The sequence below is a fragment of the Castor canadensis genome, chromosome 12 (genome assembly GCF_047511655.1).
Source record: "Castor canadensis chromosome 12, mCasCan1.hap1v2, whole genome shotgun sequence".
Lineage (NCBI taxonomy): Eukaryota > Metazoa > Chordata > Mammalia > Rodentia > Castoridae > Castor > Castor canadensis.
The window spans coordinates 102,219,206-102,236,946 of record NC_133397.1 but is presented as its reverse complement, the minus strand read 5'-3'; the positions used below and the strand labels follow the sequence as shown (position 1 = coordinate 102,236,946).

Here is a 17,741-nt window from a genome sequence, read left to right as displayed (position 1 = left end):
CTCCTGCTTCAGCCTTCTGTGCCACTGCATCCAGCCATTCATTGAGATTTGAAGCCCCTATTCCTGACACTATTGTTTGGGGTTTTCCATGGGATTGACCACTAACATCACTCACAGATTTTCATTGAAAACCTATTCAGGGAAAAATAGATATAGCAAAAGCTAAGAAGCTCCATGGTTCCCACAGTTCTTGAGAAGTTTATAGCCTAAATGAATTGAGGGAGGGGTGGTCTAAGCTAAAGTAATTCTACTGACTCCATAAAACACACCTCATACCAGTTCATAGTCCTTCTAAAAACTATTAACAGTACAAGGCAGCATAGGCTAAGAACCATGAGCATCACCAGAACTAAGTGGAGTGGGGTGGTAAGGTTTGACTTGGGGGACTGTGTCTTCGGGATTCTCCTGGCGTATAAATGATACCACTGCATCAGCTTTTATTTTGCATATTCCAGGTTCAGATAAATAAGGAAGTAAAAAGAATCTGTTGCCTACTCCTACTTTCTGTGCCAAATCTGAGGAAACCATTATTGACCTGGCAACAAAAGGTGGAAAAAAAGAGAAGCAGCGAAATTGTCAAAAACTATGTTCTTCTCATTGAGATGAGGCCTCCAGGGGGCAGCACTAAGGCAGAGAAATAGATTAAGGTCACTCAGTCCTTTGCTTGGTCTGGGGCTCCCCACAGTTCCCCATCACTCCTCCCATTCCTTCCAACTTTATTTTTAGCTGCCAGTGGGAGGGGGCAGGATAGGAGGGAAAGTAAAGAAAACAGAAAAAGGAGAGGGACAGAGGCACAGAAGACTTCTCACACAGGGCAGAATGACCAGCGTGAAGCTCCCCTTCTTCCCTCACCTGCTCTTGGGCCTAATGTTCCTGACAGGTGAGGGAAGTTAACTTCTTGGTTTCTGGTGGGAATGAAAGATATAAAGATTGTTTGGACTTGAAGCCACTGGGCTTAAATTCTCCGGGAGTTAGGGTTGGAAGTTAATACTGATTCTACATTTCATATGTGTATGCACATTCTTGTGGTCCCACATATGACTACTACAATATGAAGACTATTGGGCTAAAGCTCCCTAGGATCTTGTGTAAGAGTTGTACCTAATTATCTCAAAGCTTTGTACTAAGCCCTGTGGGAGTAAGGAGACCAAAAAGAAACAGGATTTGTTCTTCCACGTAGCTAGCCTGATTCCTGTTACGTCCCTCCTTACTACTCTCTACCCGTAGTTGTCCCTGGGTCTTGAGGCATAACTGCCTTGCTATGTGCTCACAACTCAGGTTTATCTAACCAATGAGATACAGTTCCTGCTCATGCAACCCTGCTAGTTTCCTGGATGTAAAAAAGCTCACATACAAAATATCTTTCTGAAAGTGAGCATGGTTTGAGTTAGAGCTATAGCTATTGGTAGTGTTGGTGGAGGGATAGCCTGAGAGGGGGTTGCTTGCAAGACACAGTTGAGAAGAGAACCATGGGAGAAACGAATTTTTCCTTGCCAGTGCCCTATAATCTTTGTTTCCTAAAATACCAGCTCTGATTTTAAGGGAATTGGAGTCAGAAGGGAAGAATCAGCCAGGACACAATTAGAGGCCTTTTGAGTGGGCAAAGTTTGAGGAAAACATGGAGGTAGGGAAGTTTGGAGGGTGCATGAGATTAAAAAAAAAAAAAAAAGCAAATGGTGGGGAACTTTGGGGTGATGGGACTCTTGACAAGAATAGATGACAAACTATGTGTGTGGGCAGATGGGTCGCCCCACCTAGTTAATTACTACTGACGTTTCCAGGGCTGGAAGCAACCAGAGACCTACACATTAGAGAGAGTGAGAGTGTGACAATGTCACTGGGAATCAGGAAGAGAAAGGAGATATTCAGACACATGGTACTCTTCACCATCCTCTTGTTCTCCCTATGGTCCTGGGGTTTGGAAATATTTGGGAAGAATGGTTATTCAGGAGCTTCAGAAAGGATCTCTCCCACTTTTGGCCCTCATGGTTTGGAGAGGAGGATGTGTAGGAGGAATGATGTAGAAAAGAGTAACTTGACCTTGTTAGACATGTCTGTGAATGAGATTTCAGGAATGGGAGTGGAAATACAGCTGTGCATCGGTGTGGCAGAGGGCCATAGGATCCAAACAGGGAAGGAATCATTCCAGTTGGGGCTCTGAGTATATGACATTAAGTCCAGGAGAGCTTATAAGTAAGAAGCACGCTGAAACACTAAAATCAAAATATTCCCAAACCTGACATGATGGTGCATGCCTGTAATCTCAGCAATTTGAGAGGGGCGGGAGGATCTTGAATTCGGGGCCAGAATGGGCTATATAGTGAAACCCTATCTCAAAAAGAAAATACAAGCAAAATGGTGCGGCTCAGGTGGTGAAGTGCTTCCTAACATGCTCTGGGATCGATCCCTCATGACTTCCCGCTGGCAGTGCCTCTCCAGTTCTCCAATGACTGACCAGTTCACGCTGACTCTATTATCCTGGTCCCTCCTCCCCAGGTCTCTGCTCCCCCTTCAACTTGGACGTGCATCACCCACGCCTATTCACAGGGCCACCAGAAGCTGAATTTGGATACAGCGTCTTACAACATGTTGGGGGTGGACAGCCATGGTGAGGAGGAAACCAGAGGGCCATCGGATTGGGTCTGTGAGTGCTGAGAAAGGAAAGGCAAAATAGATGGGTCTCAATCTTGGGTTTCATCTGGTCTTTTGAAAGGGACTGGGACTCTAATCTTGCCACCTCTGTGCACTTTTCCTCTGGCTAAGTCAGGGGTCATGTTCACCTGACACTTATATTCACATCCTCCTCCCAGGATGCTGGTGGGTGCTCCCTGGGATGGGCCTTCAGGCGACCGGAGGGGTGACGTTTATCGCTGCTCTGTAGGGGGGACCCACAATGCCCCATGTGCCAAGGGCCACTTGGGTAAGAAGATGCCTGACCCTTCCCCTCCTAACCCCTGACTTTGACACTCTAGAAGCTCTGACCTCTTATACGTCAGTTTCTTTGCCCCATAACCCACACCCTCCTTATCTCCAACTTGATACTGATCCTTTCTCATTTTCTACCCAAACTACCCTGAATTCAAGCCCCCCGCCTTTCATTCTCTTTTATTCCCCTCCAACCAGGTGATTACCAACTGGGCAATTCATCTCATCCTGCTGTGAATATGCACCTGGGGATGTCTCTACTAGAGACAGATGGTGATGGGGGATTCATGGTGAGCTAAGGAAAGGGTTGTGGCAGGGTCTATAAAGGTTTGTGGTAGAGAAAAGAGCATTGTGGCAAAGGAAACTGGTTTGTGGAGGGGTCATGGAGTTTTAAAAAATCTAGAAGGAAAGATAGGGCATTTCAGGGAGTGTGATCAGTCTCTCCTTTGACTGGGAGCATGTTCTGAAGGTACTCTCCCAAGCCTGGGAGTAACTATTTCCCCCACCCATCCCCAGGCCTGTGCCCCTCTCTGGTCTCGTGCTTGTGGCAGCTCTGTCTTCAGTTCCGGAATATGTGCCCGTGTGGATGCTTCATTCCAGCCCCAGGGAAGCCTGGCACCCACTGCCCAACGTGAGCCAGAGGAAGGGCATGAGGACTAATCTCCCAGAAAGGGATGCTGGGTGGGAAAAAATGGGGGCAAAAGGGTATGATTAATGGAGGGTCTGCATGGTTATCTTGGTTGCTACCTATTGTGCCTGCAAAAACTCCATGTTTCTAAGATTAGAATTCAGACACCTTACCAGGGCATCAAGACTCCATGATCTGGTCTAACCAATTTCAAAAATTCAACCTAGGACTGGTAGAATGGCTCAAGTAGTAAAGCACCTATCTAGCACCTGCCTAGCTTTACTGAGTTCAAACCTAAGTACTACCACCACCAACCCCCCCAAAAAACAAACAAAAACATTCATTCAACCTATCCATCCACATATGCCATAGCATTCACTTCACCATTTTCCTGTTTGCCAACTATTTTTATACCCTTTGTTTAAACTGTTCATCCAACCAGCCATGGTGGTGCACACTGGTAATCACCAAGAGGATGAGGCAGGAGAATCAAGAGTTTGAGACCAGTCTGAGCTAAAGTATTCTCTGCCTACATGCATTTTCCTATAGTCTTCAATATCTTCTTTTTGTGGTGCTGGTGATTGAACCCAGAGCCTTATGCATGTCAAGCAAGTGCTCTATCATTGAGCTATACCCTCAGCCAACAATAACCTTTTGACTTGCTGCCTTTGTTTATTTGTTTCGAGATAGGGTCTCACTATGTAGCCCAGGCTGTCCTTAGACTTGTGATCTGCTTGCCTCAGCCTCTCAAGTGCTGTGATTACAGGTGTGTACCATCACCCCTGGCCTTTGCCTCCTCTTTTGATCCTCCACATCAGAATTGACCCTCTGGGGATAGGAGTGTAACTCAGTGGTAGAGCATATATCTAGCACGAGTGAAGCCCTAGCATTTGAAAAAAATTGATTGGTTTTCATTCTCCCACAGCACAGAGTGTTACTATGCTTTTATCTAGAGCTTATTTTGTTCTTTGGGTTTTTTTTTTATTACATATATGACTTTCTCTAATTTTATTAATTTCTATACTTACCCAGGGCTTGGCACAGTACTTTCCTTGCATGTGAGAAGTGCCTGATAAATGTTTGAATTGAATATGCCCTACTATAATCTTCCCTGTTGACCCTAGGTCCTCCTATGTCATTGTTTCCCATCACCATACCCCTCCTCCTAGGCTGCCCCACATACATGGATGTTTTAATCGTTTTGGATGGCTCCAACAGCATCTACCCCTGGTCTGAAGTTCAGACCTTCCTACGGAGACTGGTAGGGAGACTGTTTATTGATCCAGAACAGATACAGGTGAGAGAAGGCAATATGAAGGGGCTTGGAGGGAGAGAGATGTGTAGTTGATATCTTCAGTATTATCCTGGTGTTCATCTCTCTTTCACATCCTTTCTTCTCCTTCTTATTCCTCCTTCATCCATTCCATTTGGGTGAACACTTTATTCTCAGGTGGGACTGGTACAGTATGGGGAGAGCCCTGTGCATGAGTGGTCCCTGGGAGATTTCCGAACCAAGGAAGAAGTGGTGAGAGCAGCAAGGAACCTCAGTCGGCGAGAGGGACGAGAAACAAAGACTGCTCAAGCAATAATGGTGGCCTGGTGAGGCATTGTGAAGGGGCATGTGGGAGGCCAGAGAGATGAAGGATTAGAAGGGCTATGGGAGGGTTTAGAGTGTATTGTGTACCTTCTAAGATATTTTACTTATCTTTATATGCACACCAGTGGTGCATGGGGGAAGGCTATGGTTGTCTGTGGTTGTACTCCCTCTAACTGCATTTCTACAGTATCTATGTCTTGTCTCTCCATGCCTTTGTTTATCAGTGCAGAAGGAACTCTATCTCTATTCCTCCACTCCAACTTTGATCCTGGTCCTCAGGTTCACCTGTACGCATGTCTTAGCCCTCTTTCTAAACATGATCTAAAACTCATCTGTGGGAAGACTCCCCTAACCTGATCATTCTTCTTTATTCTGCATTCCCTTAATATTTTGCCTTCCCAAATCCAATATTTGTTGAATGAATCTATGAATAAGTTATTTTGTGCTTATTTGCACTGATGATGTGCTATTCCATATATTTTATGGCATTCGAACATTTGAGCTGTTACTCTGTGCCACTTTCCATGTTAGACACAGTTGGGAAGTGGCCTAAAGAGGCAAGATCTCAGTGAACTGCTGACATTATTAAATCCTGTGTATGTGTGTGTGTGTGTGTGTGTGTGTGCGTGTGTGTGTGTGTGCGTGTGTGTGTATTCATCTGATCATGCCTCATTCATTTTTCTCTTCTCAGCACAGAAGGGTTTAGTCAATCCCATGGGGGCCGACCAGAGGCTGCCAGGCTACTAGTAGTTGTCACTGATGGAGAATCACATGATGGAGAGGAGCTTCCTGCAGCATTAAAGGCCTGTGAGGCTGGAAGAGTCATACGCTATGGGATTGCAGTGAGTTTTGACTGTGAATCTAGAAGGATTGTAGAGGAAAGACCAAGAACTTGAGAAAAATAGAGCATTAACATTTTCCTGTACTTTAGTCATATTTCCTTCCCTTTGCTTGAGTTGGCTATGTTCTGTATCAGTGCTGACACCTAATTCCATACAGCTAAAAGACCCCATCTTGATCTCTTAACCTAAGGTCCTTGGTCACTACCTCCGGCGGCAGCGAGACCCTAGCTCTTTCCTTCAGGAAATTAGAGCTATTGCCAGTGACCCTGATGAGCGATTCTTCTTCAATGTCACAGATGAGGCTGCACTGACTGACATTGTGGATGCACTAGGAGACCGAATTTTTGGCCTTGAGGGTAATGATTCTCCTGGAGAAATGGAAGGGGGAGGGAGGAGTTCTGGGGTGTAGGTGAAGTTCTAGAATGAGTTCAGTAGGTCAAAAGGGAACTTTCTTCTCCTGATAGTGTCTTGCTATTTTCTCATGCCCAAGGGTCCCATGGAGAAAATGAAAGTTCCTTTGGGCTGGAAATGTCTCAGATTGGTTTCTCCACTCATCAACTGAAGGTTGGATAGACTGATTCCTCCATGACATCTCTCAGCCTCTAATTCTTCATGACTCCCTCCAACCTCTAGCAACTTCAGTTTACTCAGGGCCCTTTCACATTCTTTAACCAACCTCCATGTTAACCTTAAAGATGTTTCTTTCTTTTTTAATTTTTATTGTGCTGGGTGGGCATTTCCATGTATTTCTAACTGACTATAGCATACTCTCTTGATCTCACTCCTGGAGAGTTTTTCTCCTTATTTCCCACTGTGTTCTCAGTAACCCTATCTGGTTCTGCCCTGCAGGATGGAATTCTCTTTGGGATGGTGGGGGCCTATGACTGGGGAGGCTCAGTGTTATGGCTTGAAGAAGGTCGCCGCCTTTCCCCCCCACGAACAGCCCTGGAAGATGAATTTCCCCCTGCGTTGCAGAACCATGCAGCCTACCTAGGTGAGTAGCAGGAGGCTGTGGAATACTGGGGGAGGCAGGAAGAAAACTTGCTGCAGATATGAGGTGCTGCCTCTTAACTCATGCAGTTTCTTCTTGCTCTCTTACTCTTTCCTTTGGGCCTTCCTCCTGTGTTTTTGGGGGTCCTCCACTCTAATCTCATCTTCTTTCTATTTTGCCTCTGATGTCTTACGCAGGTTACTCTGTTTCCTCCATGCTTTTGCAAGGTGGACGACGCCTCTTTCTCTCAGGGGCTCCTAGGTTTAAACATCGAGGAAAAGTCATTGCCTTCCAGCTTAAGAAAGATGGGGCTGTGAGGGTTGCCCACAGTCTCCAGGGAGAGCAGGTATGGAATCAAGAGAGGGTGGGATTCTTGGATTTGCAGGGACTTCCAGGCTGAGGGAGAAGAGTGAGAGGGGACCTGATTAAGAGAGGCCTGAAAAATCTGTGCTGAATTCTGATTGGCAGAGTCTGTCAGGGAAATAAGGACCCAATTGGCAGGCTGGTGAGTGCTTCCCAATGAGTCTACTTATTGACAATCACCTTCCCTTTTCTCTGGGGTCATCACCACTCACCACTCCCCAGATTGGTTCGTACTTTGGCAGTGAGCTCTGTCCATTGGATACGGATAGGGATGGAACAACTGATGTCTTACTTGTGGCTGCCCCCATGTTCCTGGGACCCCAGAACAAGGAGACAGGACGTGTTTATGTGTATGTTGTGGGCCAGGTGAGACTTACTGGAACCGTCCTTGTAGGATGGGGTGGGGGAGGCAACGTGAGGGAAGGGAGGAGGGAAGGCACATGTATTTGAGTTCTTGCTGAGAGGTTGAGGCTGCCAGGTCAATATCTATCTTCTCACCTCCACTAGCAATCTTTGCTGATGCTCCAAGAAACACTTCAGCCAGAACTTCCCCAGGATGCTCGGTTTGGCTTTGCCATGGGTGCCCTTCCTGATCTGAACCAAGATGGTTTTGCTGATGTGGCTGTGGGGGCTCCCCTGGAAGATGGGCACCAGGGAGCACTGTACCTGTATCATGGAACCCAAAGTGGAGTCAGGCGCCATCCTGCTCAGGTCAGGAGTGCTCAGATAAAGAAGGGTAAAGTGGGATGAAGGGGAAGGAAGGTGTTTTCTTGCCTATCTATAGTCCCCTTGGACTGCTACCAAAACCAAACAAATGCTTTTGTCTGTAGGTCAACAAGTGAGGTGGTGGGGTAGGATACAGATTGCTGAACTAGGGACTCCTGAGAATAGGCAAGTTTCTCTTATTCCCTTGCCTGGTAGGAGTATTAGAAAGAACCTGTCAGAAGGACTGGAAAAACAGGTGTGTGTGTCCCTGCCTCAGTCTCCCCTCTCTTCCTCTTAGCGGATTGCTGCTGTCTCCATGCCACAGGCTCTCAGCTACTTTGGCCGAAGTGTGGATGGCCGGCTAGATCTTGATGGAGATGATCTGGTAGATGTGGCTGTGGGTGCCCATGGGGCGGCCATCCTGCTCAGGTGAGGAGTGCCAGCTCTGATAGCAGAGGACAGCACAGCACAGCTGTTAAGAGCAAGGGCTTTGGAGTCACAGACTTAGATTTGGGTTTTTTGGTCTTTTTTATCCTGTGCTTATATTCCTAGTTTATAGAATGAAAATAATAATAGTACCTACTTTTTAGTTTTAATGTAAGGATCAAATGAGGTAATCCATGTAAAGATTTTAACATGGTGCTTATTGAATTGAACATGCTATCTGACTTCTGTCACAGTGTTCAGGGAAAGGTAATATATTGCTTCAGGCCCCTCATTCTTTGTTTTGACCATGGGGAGGCAAACACACTAATCTTGCACTTCTTGCCTTTTTTTTTTTTTTTTCTGGTGCTGGGGATCAATCTAGGGCCTCATGCATACTAGGCAATGCTCTACCATTGAGCTACATCCTCAGCCTGGGCTGCACTTCTCAAAGAGCTTATCTTTTACTACTAGAACTTCTTCCCTACCCTGTTCCCAGCTCCAGGCCCATTGTCCACTTAGCCCCATCACTGGATATAACTCCACCGGCCATCAGTGTGGTTCAGAAGGACTGTAGACAGCGAGGCCAAGATGCAGCCTGCCTGACTGCAGTCCTTTGCCTCCAAGTGACCTCCCACACTCCTGGCCGCTGGGATCGCCAATTTTGTGAGTAACTATAGTGCATTCTAGGCAACCTTTAATCCCTTGCCTGCCTTGGTCTCTGCACCCATCTTCACCTTCACACTTGTCTTCCCACATTCAGATGTGAGGTTCACAGCATCACTGGATGAGTGGACGGCTGGGGCCCGTGCAGCATTTGATGGTTCTGGCCAGAGGCTGTCCCGCTGGCGGCTCCAGCTTAGTGTGGGGAATGTCACTTGTGAACAGCTGCACTTCCATGTGCTGGTAAGAAAGGGAAAGGAGCTGCTTTGCACTGGGGCCTGAGAGTGAGGAGAAGGCTCACTCAGAGGAAGAATTTTAACTGAATCAGCAAGAAAGATGAAGCAAGGAAAGTGAGACAATTCAGACTTGGGGGGCCAATATATTTGAATCCTAGCACTGCCATTTGCCCCCATGAAATCTGGCAAGTCACTAAACCACCAAATCTCAGTTTCCTTGTCTACAAAAGAGTGATAATAATAACTATATAATTAGAGTTGCATTAGAATTAAATTTAATAGTATTGTTAAAACCTTAGGATAGTGCCTAGGACAACTGAAAGGGCTCGATAAATGATCACTACAATTGTCACATTCTACCTGGGTTGTACCCTCAACTCTGGTTTCCCACAATCCCTGACTCTTTCCCTCAGGATACATCAGATTATTTCCGACCAGTGGCGTTGACTGTGACCTTTGCCTTGGACAACACTACAAAGCCAGGACCTGTGCTGGATGAAGGTTCACCCACCTCTATACGAAAGCTGGTTAGCAGTGCTAAGCCCTGCCTTGCTTCTGGGTCTCAACACTGCCCTCCCAGTAAATTCAAGAGGAAGGGGAGGGAAAGATATTAATGGTGAAATCTGACCTGGGCCCCTCTAATCAATGGTATCCATTCTTCTCTCTTCACTTTCCCCCAATTCCATTCCTTTCTCCTTGTCTTCTTCTCAGCCCTTAGGACCTTCTCTTTCTTCCAGGTTCCCTTCTCAAAAGATTGTGGCCCTGACAATGAATGTGTCACTGACCTGGTGCTTCAAGCTAGTATGGACATCAAAGGCTCCAGGTTGGATGGACACAAACTGGGCAAACCAGGGTGTCCTGAAACAAACCAGAAGGATTTGAAGGGAGATGGGGGCGTGTTGTTTCTTACCCCCATTAACAGAAGTGAGACTTTTGGTACACCTTCAATTCATGCTTTCTCCCTTATCCATCACTCCTAGGACAGCCCCATTTGTGGTTCGAGGTGGCCAGCGGAAAGTACTGGTATCAGCAACTTTAGAGAACAGGAAGGAAAATGCCTACAACACTAGCCTGAATCTCAGCTTCTCTAGAAACCTCCATCTGGCCAGTTTCACTCCTCAGGTATTATTAGAGGAGGGAGTTTGAGAGGAGGAGAGAGAGGGGAGAGGAAGAAAACTGGGATTTGGCTTTGGCCATGAGGTGCTCTGGAGAAAGGCTCAGTATTTAGAGGCTGTGGGTGGGAGAGCAGTTGAAACCCCAGCTCTAGCTTCCACCCCTATTATTCTGCTTCAGAAGGACAGCCTAGTAAAGGTGGAATGTGCAGCCCCTTCCCCTCATGCCCAATTCTGCAGTGTTGGGCATCCTGTCTTCCAGGCTGAAGCCAAGGTAAGTTGGGGCCCAAAATGAGGAAGGGGCTTTGGGAGCTTAAGGGCTGGGATCTGTGAGGTTTGGGAGTTCAGGGCTCCTGTTTCTCTGTAGTTGTTTCTTAAGGAAGAATGTGCCATTACCTCATGTGCCCTGCTTCTAGGTGACCTTTCTCCTAGAGTTTGAGTTTAGCTGTGCCTCTCTTCTGAACCAGGTCATGGTGAGGCTGACTGCCAGTAGGTGAGAACAAGGGGAGCATCCTCCCAAGCCAACTCCTGTTGGGTCTTGACTAGGGTTGTGGGAGGAATAGCATTGGATCCTCTATTGGCAGTGAGGGGTATCTGGGGAGGGACTGGTATGTGAACCTTCCCCTCCCTGGCCCTACAGCAGTAGCCTGGAGAGAAATGAGACCCTTCAAGACAATACAGTCCATACCTCTGCCCACATCCAATATGAGCCTCACCTCCTGTTCTCTAGGTATGTCCCAGCTACTGGCCGGGCCCTAGTTCTAACCCCACACTCATGTCCTTTATGTTTGTTCCCTTTCTTTCTATGTGCCTCAGTGTTAAGAAACATGAATGTCATTTTTTTTCCTCAGTCCGACTCATGATGAACCTTCTCTTTTAAGCATCTTACTTTCCTAGGTATAAGACTTGCCAGGTCCTAGGCATTGGAGCTGGGATGAGGAGATACGGGATATGGCCATATACTTTGTATCTAGTCTATGTTATATGCCATTTTTTTCTTCCCCATGTACCCTTATCTCTTTATCCATGTGCTGGCCCTTCCTTCCTTAAATTCATCTCTGTGTCCTGATCATGTGCCTCTGTGTCTGTGTCCTGGCTGTGACCTTGTACCTCCTGATTTGGTGTTCACACAGTGAGTCTACCCTGCACCGCTATGAGGTTCACACCTATAGGACCCTCCCAGTGAGTCCTGGCCCTGAATTCAAAACTACTCTTAGGGTGAGAAGCCGACAGGCTCTTGGCAGACAGGGAGGTGGGGTTAGGGGGAGAGCAATAGCTGTGTGGGAGAAGGATGGGAGGAGTTTTTCATGTTTCAGAGGTATCTAGTATGAAGAGAAGCGTATGAGAAAGGGTCTTCTTCTGTTTCCCACATCTTCCCATTTCTAATCCTACTTTCAGGTTCAGAATCTCGGCTGTTATGTGGTCAGTGGCCTCATCATCTCAGCTTTCCTTCCAGCTGTAGCCCATGGGGGCAATTACTTCCTGTCACTATCTCAAGTCATCACTAGCAATGTGAGTCTGGACATGTGGAATCCTCCCATCTTGAGTTGGTGGACTCACTAAAACTGTATACCAGACTAGCTCCCTTATCTGTTGGCCACAGCTCTCAGAGCTCCTCTTCCTTTCTTTTACATGGGTGGCTTCTTTGTGAGGAAATAAAGAGATTACAAGGACCATAAGAGTGTGTGGGTAGTATGTTTCAGCTCAGCCTGGAATAGCTAGTCTCCCCCATCAGGAGCGTCATTCAAGTTAGATCTTCCTCTAGGCAAGCTGCACAGTGCAGAACCTGACTGAGCCTCCAGGGTCCCCTGTGCATCCAGAGGAGCTTCAGCACACAAGCAGACTGGTATGAATAACAAAAGGGTGTCCAGAAAAGAAATGCAAGTAGAATCTGATACATTGTGACAGAGGGGTGGGAAGTAGAGATGGGAAGAGGGAATCTTCTTACTCCAGAGTCCTGATCTGTCTCTTTTCTGATAGAATGAAAGCAATACTCGGTGTCAGGTTGTGAGGTGTCACCTCCGGCAGCTGGCAAAGGGGACTGAGGTTTCTATTGGACTATTGAGGCTGGTTCACAATGAATTTTTCCGGAGGGTAAGCCTTTCCTTTTTTACTATTCTCCCCTTCTCTTTCTATTAACACAGGTTTTGGAGATAGACAGACCCATGTTCAAGTTTCAGTTTTTCCTCTTACAATTTATTTGACCATGAATAAGTTATTTCTTCTCTCTAATCTTTGTCCTGACCTTTAAAATGAGGAAGAAAATACCCATTTCATGGAGTTATTCTAAAGAATAAACAAATAATGAGCTGGACATTTGATCAGTGCTCTCTATTTACCATCCCTTACTACTGCATTAGTAATTAATTAACATTTATAAGATACCTAAATTTAATTTGTTAATAATTTATCAAGTGCCTATTACAGAAAAGGTTCCATATTAGGTCAACACTGAAGAGAGTATGTCCAACATTTAGCATTATGACTAACTTATTGTAGGTGTTCAATGCATTTTTGTTAAATGAGTGAATAAAATAACTGACATATGCAGGATTTGTATTGGAAGGAGAGGGATCTAAATTATGAAGAAGTCTCTGAAGCTAGGGAGATGAAACTGAATATAACATGATAAGCACTCAGAAGTCAATGTGAGTTCCTGAGCATGGAAATGAAATCTTAATTATAAAGACTTGTAACTCCTAGAGAAGAAGAAGGAGGAGGAGGAGGAGGGGGGAGGAGGGGGAGAGAAAAAGAGAGAGAGAGAGAGAGAGAGAGAGAGAGAGAGAGAGAAGACTTGTAATTCCTATTTAGCACTAGAAGTTTATATTGTGCATTCCCATATAACACAAGATTTCTGGAAGGTAGGCATATGTTTTGGAGCAAACCACTGTTCTCTAAATTTGGTTCTCTCTTTATTCTTCTTTGGTCTGTTTTTATTTTTTCCATTTAGTGGTACTGAGGATTGAACTCAAGGCCTCACATATGCTAAGCAAGTGCAAATGTTCTACCATTGAGCTACAAACAGAACCTTTTTATTTGAATTAATTAGTTAATTTATTTATTTTATTTTTACAGTTCTGGGGATTCAACCGAAGACCTTGTATATGCTAGGCAAAAACTCTACCACTTGAGCCAAGCCCCCAGCCCTACTTTTTTTTTTTTTGAGAAAGGGTCTTGCTAAGTTGCCCAGACTGTCCTTAAACCTGAGATCCTCCTGTTCAGCCTTCTAGGTAGCTGGTATTACAGGTGTGTTCCACCACACCCAGCTTATTCATTATTTTAGCAAAAAATTTATCGAATCCACTACAGTATGTAGAAATCACTACATACTTGGCACTATGTAGGCACTGGGTACACAAAAACTAATATGATACCTTAATGTCAAAGATCTTATAGGTTAGTGGCAAAAGACAAAGAAGTAAACACAGGTATATTAGTTTCAAGGGCCTGGTGTTGGCTTCAGCTCAGTTCTTGTATGAGCTGTTGTGGCTGTGTCATGTCATGGCAGGTGCATATGAGCTTTTTTTTTTGTTTGTTTGTTTTTTTGTTTTTGAGGGGCTGGGTTTTAAAATCAGGGCTTCCTGCTTGCAAAGCAGGCACTCTACTGCTTGAGAGAGTAGAGTCCATTTTTTTTTTCTTTTTTTCTTTTTTTAAAATTTTGCTCCAGTCCATTTTGGTGTTTTGTTTGTGTTTGAGATGGGGCTCTCTTGAGCTATTTGCCTAGGCTGGCCTGGACCCTGGATCCTCCCAATCTCTGCCTCCCAAATAACTAAGTAGCTAGGACTACAAGTGTGAACCACCAGTGCCTGGCTCACGCACTCTTTTTATAAAGCCACCAGAATTCAATCATGGGGGCACCACCTGAATGACTTCATCTAATCTTAATTAGTTTCCAAAGATCTCATCTGTAAGTACCGTAGTTTCTACCCTCTTAATATCTCACAATGATCATTTAATTTCAACAAAAGGAAGACTTGGGGGATACTTAAACTATATCCAAACCATAGTATTAGGGTTAGTCTGAGTTAGAAGGAAACACCTCCCTACTCCCAGAGGGGTAAACTTCAAACCTAAATGAGGGTAGAGGTTAGTCAAGGGAAAGGGGAGAGGAATGAATTTCAGGTAGAGTAAACAGCATATTTGAAGGGCCAGAGGCTTTCCATCTGTTACCCTTCCTCTTTTCCTCCATTGGTCTTCAACCTTTTCTTCTGGTCTTGAGGACTCTGGAAATTGTGCCACTCAGCCTCAACTTTGTTCTTGGGGGTTCCAAAGAGTCACACCACCTGATGATAGTTTGTTTTAAATATCTTCTCATCCATTTGTTCCACAGGCCAAGTTCAAGTCTCTGACAGTAGTCAGCACCTTCCAGCTGGACACTGAGGAGGGCAGTGTCCTACAGCTGACTGACGCCGCCCGTTGGAGTGAGGTAGGGCTGGAGACTGAGTTTGAGAGCAGTGAAAATCATGGCAATGGGCTGGGGTAGGAGATGAGCTTTTTCAAAGCAAAAGTATCTCCATTATGCAGCAGTCAGTGAGTCAGTGACAAATGAGAATGCTACGGTTCCACTGCCTCTGCCCCTGCTTCTTTCTTTTGATTAAAAAGAGGTTTTTTATTCATGTTGAGAGCAAAGCCAGCTAGCTTTATCTTCTCCCCACACAGAGCCTCCTGGAGGTAATTCAGACCCGCCCTGTCCTCATCTCCCTATGGATCCTCATCGGCAGTGTCCTTGGAGGGCTGCTCCTGCTTGCTCTCCTTGTCTTCTGTCTGTGGAAGGTAATACTGCTTTAGTAGAGAGTGTGGACCACGGTGCCCACAAGTGGATGGCTCTTTTACTATGTAAGTAGAACAGGATTTGTGCTGGGCAGCTAAGCAGGCTATGGGTATCATGCCAGGATCTCCTTCACTGTAATATACAAATGTTGGTTGAATTAAACTAAGCCAAATAAAATAAATTTGAATCCCATTTTTGGAAGAAGAACAAAGTGAAGACTCAGATAAGTCTGAGGGCTAATGGCAAAGGTCCCTAGTCAGGCCATTCAGCAGTGACTCTTATCTTTTCTTTTACAGCTTGGCTTCTTTGCCCGTATGAAAATTCCCGAAGAAGGAAAAAGAGAAGAGAAGTTGGAACAATGATTGTAGAATAAGGCTCAAAAAGCCTTCCCTGGCAGCTTCTTCAAGAGACTTGTGTCAGAGAAGAGGTTTGGGGCTCAGAGGGGACAAGAAGAAGCTTCAGAAGTATTTCCCCAGACCTGCAGCCTGACTTGACTTTTGAGTCACGGGGATGCTGCTGGCAAGAGATGAGAGTTTACCTCAGACAAGAAGGGCTGGCACCAAAACCAGTAACACTCCTACCCTGTACTTCCCACCCTGTACTTCCCTCCTGCTCCACAGCCAATATTGGGGTTGTTGTTGTGGCCTGTTTGTCCCCATCTTCAGGAATCAAAATAATTTTTTTGCCTAGGTCCCTGACTCCTTTCAGATTCCCTTAGTCCTCCATCAGAATTTGGAAAGGATGACGGTTATCTTCCTCCATTCCCCCACTCTTTCACCTTTCTGCCTGCTCCCCACTCCACAGGAGGGAGCTGACATTGGCTTGAGAGAAGTAAAGTCAACATCTGCTGCTTTCCTGTGGAGTCTAGTGATTCATAGAGCCGGATGGGGAGAGTCAACAGGAAAAAAGGAGGGAGGAGGAAAAGCCACAAGAGACGTTCTGTACAATCCCAAGGAACAGAGAAGCCTTTAGACAGGCAACTGCCACCCCCTCCTGAAACCTGAGACTTCATGGTACACTTGCACGCCCTCAGGTGCTGGGGAAACAGAGCTGCCTCCAGGCTTACAGGGCATGGGCTTCCCAACCCTCAGTCTTCCTTGGAAGCAAAGCCAGGGCCTGGCACCCAATTTTCTGGAGCTAGGGGCCCCCAAGTGGCAAAAACTGGAATGTCAGAGAAGACTGACGAGGCAGTGCTTTTCCCTAGTTCTCTCAGGCTTTACTCTTAAGCCCTCCTTATAGAAAGCAGAGAAAAGGGAGAGGATTACTGCTTTATGGTGGGAAGCCCTTTCACCTTTCCAGCTTTGGAAAGCAGCAGACCCATGGGGTTCCAATGAGTGGGGTCTGCATTAAGAAACCAGAGTTGTTGGTATGAGTGGTTCAGGGAGTAAGCCCTTACTTGTCCAGCATTGGTTGTATAGCATAAATATCTCCTAGGAAAATGTTTCTGGGGCAACCCTAGTCATACTTTGCTAGTCATAATTTCTCTGTTTGAATCAGTTTTCCAGCCCTTACTTGACGTTTACTGGAAATCCCCAAGTTAATTTCTGTATACAAACTACCCATTCTTATCCCATATTTTGGTCATGGGCAGTAAAGGCAATTGGATTTCTCATAGATTCTGGGAAACTTGTTTCTTTGTAATCAAGACAGAGCTATTGGTCTGCAGAGTGCATCTCTAACAGCCATTTGAAGAAACAGCACCCATTTAGAGCTGAGAGGAGAGAAGACTTGATTGGGCGTTGACTATCAGCCACAGAACCTGTCTTCCCAGGCTGTTCTTGACACCTAGCTGAATGTTTATTTTGGCATATATCTGACCTTCTATTGAGGGCTACCCTCCTGGGCATTGTCTCTGTTTCCCAGCAGGGTGAACAATAAATATATCAGATGGTCAGAACAAATAAAGTTCATTATCAAATGACTTCTGGCTCTGTTTGTGTTCCCTAAGATATAGACTGTTCAGCAGGGGTGAAGGGTAAATTCCTAGTTTGCCTGAATCTTTATATAGTGGAATACCTGGAAGGCAAAGTTATTAAGTACTTTGAGTATTTTCTGTGACTCTCCCATCGGAGATGTGCTCTGGCTTCCTACAATACTTACCTCTTATGGGACTGTAGAATGCAGTATAAATGTGTGGGTTTGGGAAGTACATAGGCCTAAACTGAAATCCCAGGTCTTCCATTTATTAGCTTGATGAAGTCATAACTTCCCTGAGACTCCGATAACAATTAGAAGCTATGTAATATAGTGGTTAGTAACGAAGGTAGATTTGGGGCAAAATCTAGGCTATATTGCTTAAAACTTTTTTGACTTCAGACAGATTTAACTTCTCCAGCTTTAGCTTTCTTTAAGCCTATTAGGATTATGGGAACTAAATGAGATAATCTAAGAAAGGAACATATAGTAAATGTCCAAAAAGTGGTAACTATAATTATAAAAATGTTTTGTTATAAAATAATCTATTTTACCATGTGTTGTAAGGATT

The 17,741-nt window shown here is 45.3% G+C and overlaps 1 protein-coding gene across 4 annotated transcripts; it reads left to right on the top strand.

The window, feature by feature from the left end:
- Nucleotides 1-61: 61 nt before the first annotated feature.
- Nucleotides 62-17,177, top strand: Itga10 (integrin subunit alpha 10). Of its 4 annotated transcripts, none has more exons than XM_020157457.2 (30): nucleotides 62-880; nucleotides 2,497-2,608; nucleotides 2,811-2,920; nucleotides 3,124-3,215; nucleotides 3,442-3,556; nucleotides 4,723-4,850; nucleotides 5,004-5,152; nucleotides 5,842-5,992; nucleotides 6,183-6,348; nucleotides 6,483-6,556; nucleotides 6,842-6,986; nucleotides 7,181-7,329; nucleotides 7,569-7,712; nucleotides 7,854-8,057; nucleotides 8,350-8,480; nucleotides 8,974-9,140; nucleotides 9,238-9,380; nucleotides 9,787-9,900; nucleotides 10,111-10,196; nucleotides 10,354-10,495; nucleotides 10,670-10,759; nucleotides 10,902-10,978; nucleotides 11,126-11,215; nucleotides 11,619-11,703; nucleotides 11,884-11,997; nucleotides 12,251-12,331; nucleotides 12,466-12,579; nucleotides 14,816-14,911; nucleotides 15,145-15,258; nucleotides 15,553-17,177. In XM_020157457.2, the coding sequence occupies exons 1-30, from the start codon at nucleotides 820-822 to the stop codon at nucleotides 15,616-15,618; spliced, it is 3,510 nt and encodes a 1,169-aa protein (XP_020013046.1). In that variant the 5' UTR covers nucleotides 62-819; the 3' UTR covers nucleotides 15,619-17,177. The 4 variants fall into 4 exon arrangements, with proteins under 4 accessions (XP_020013046.1, XP_020013045.1, XP_073906712.1 ...); XM_020157456.2 differs by having other exon boundaries at nucleotides 10,667-10,759; XM_074050611.1 differs by lacking the exon at nucleotides 11,126-11,215 and having other exon boundaries at nucleotides 10,667-10,759.
- The last annotated feature ends 564 nt before the right edge of the window (nucleotides 17,178-17,741 follow it).

Coding starts and splice junctions, on each gene's coding strand:
- Itga10 (XM_020157456.2), top strand. CDS start 820: ATGACCAGCGTGAAGCTCCCCTTCTTCCCTCACCTGCTCTTGGGCCTA. Junction 881..2,496: donor GGGCCTAATGTTCCTGACAG/GTGAGGGAAGTT, acceptor CCTCCTCCCCAG/GTCTCTGCTCCCCCTTCAAC. Junction 6,557..6,841: donor TCTCCACTCATCAACTGAAG/GTTGGATAGACT, acceptor TCTGCCCTGCAG/GATGGAATTCTCTTTGGGAT.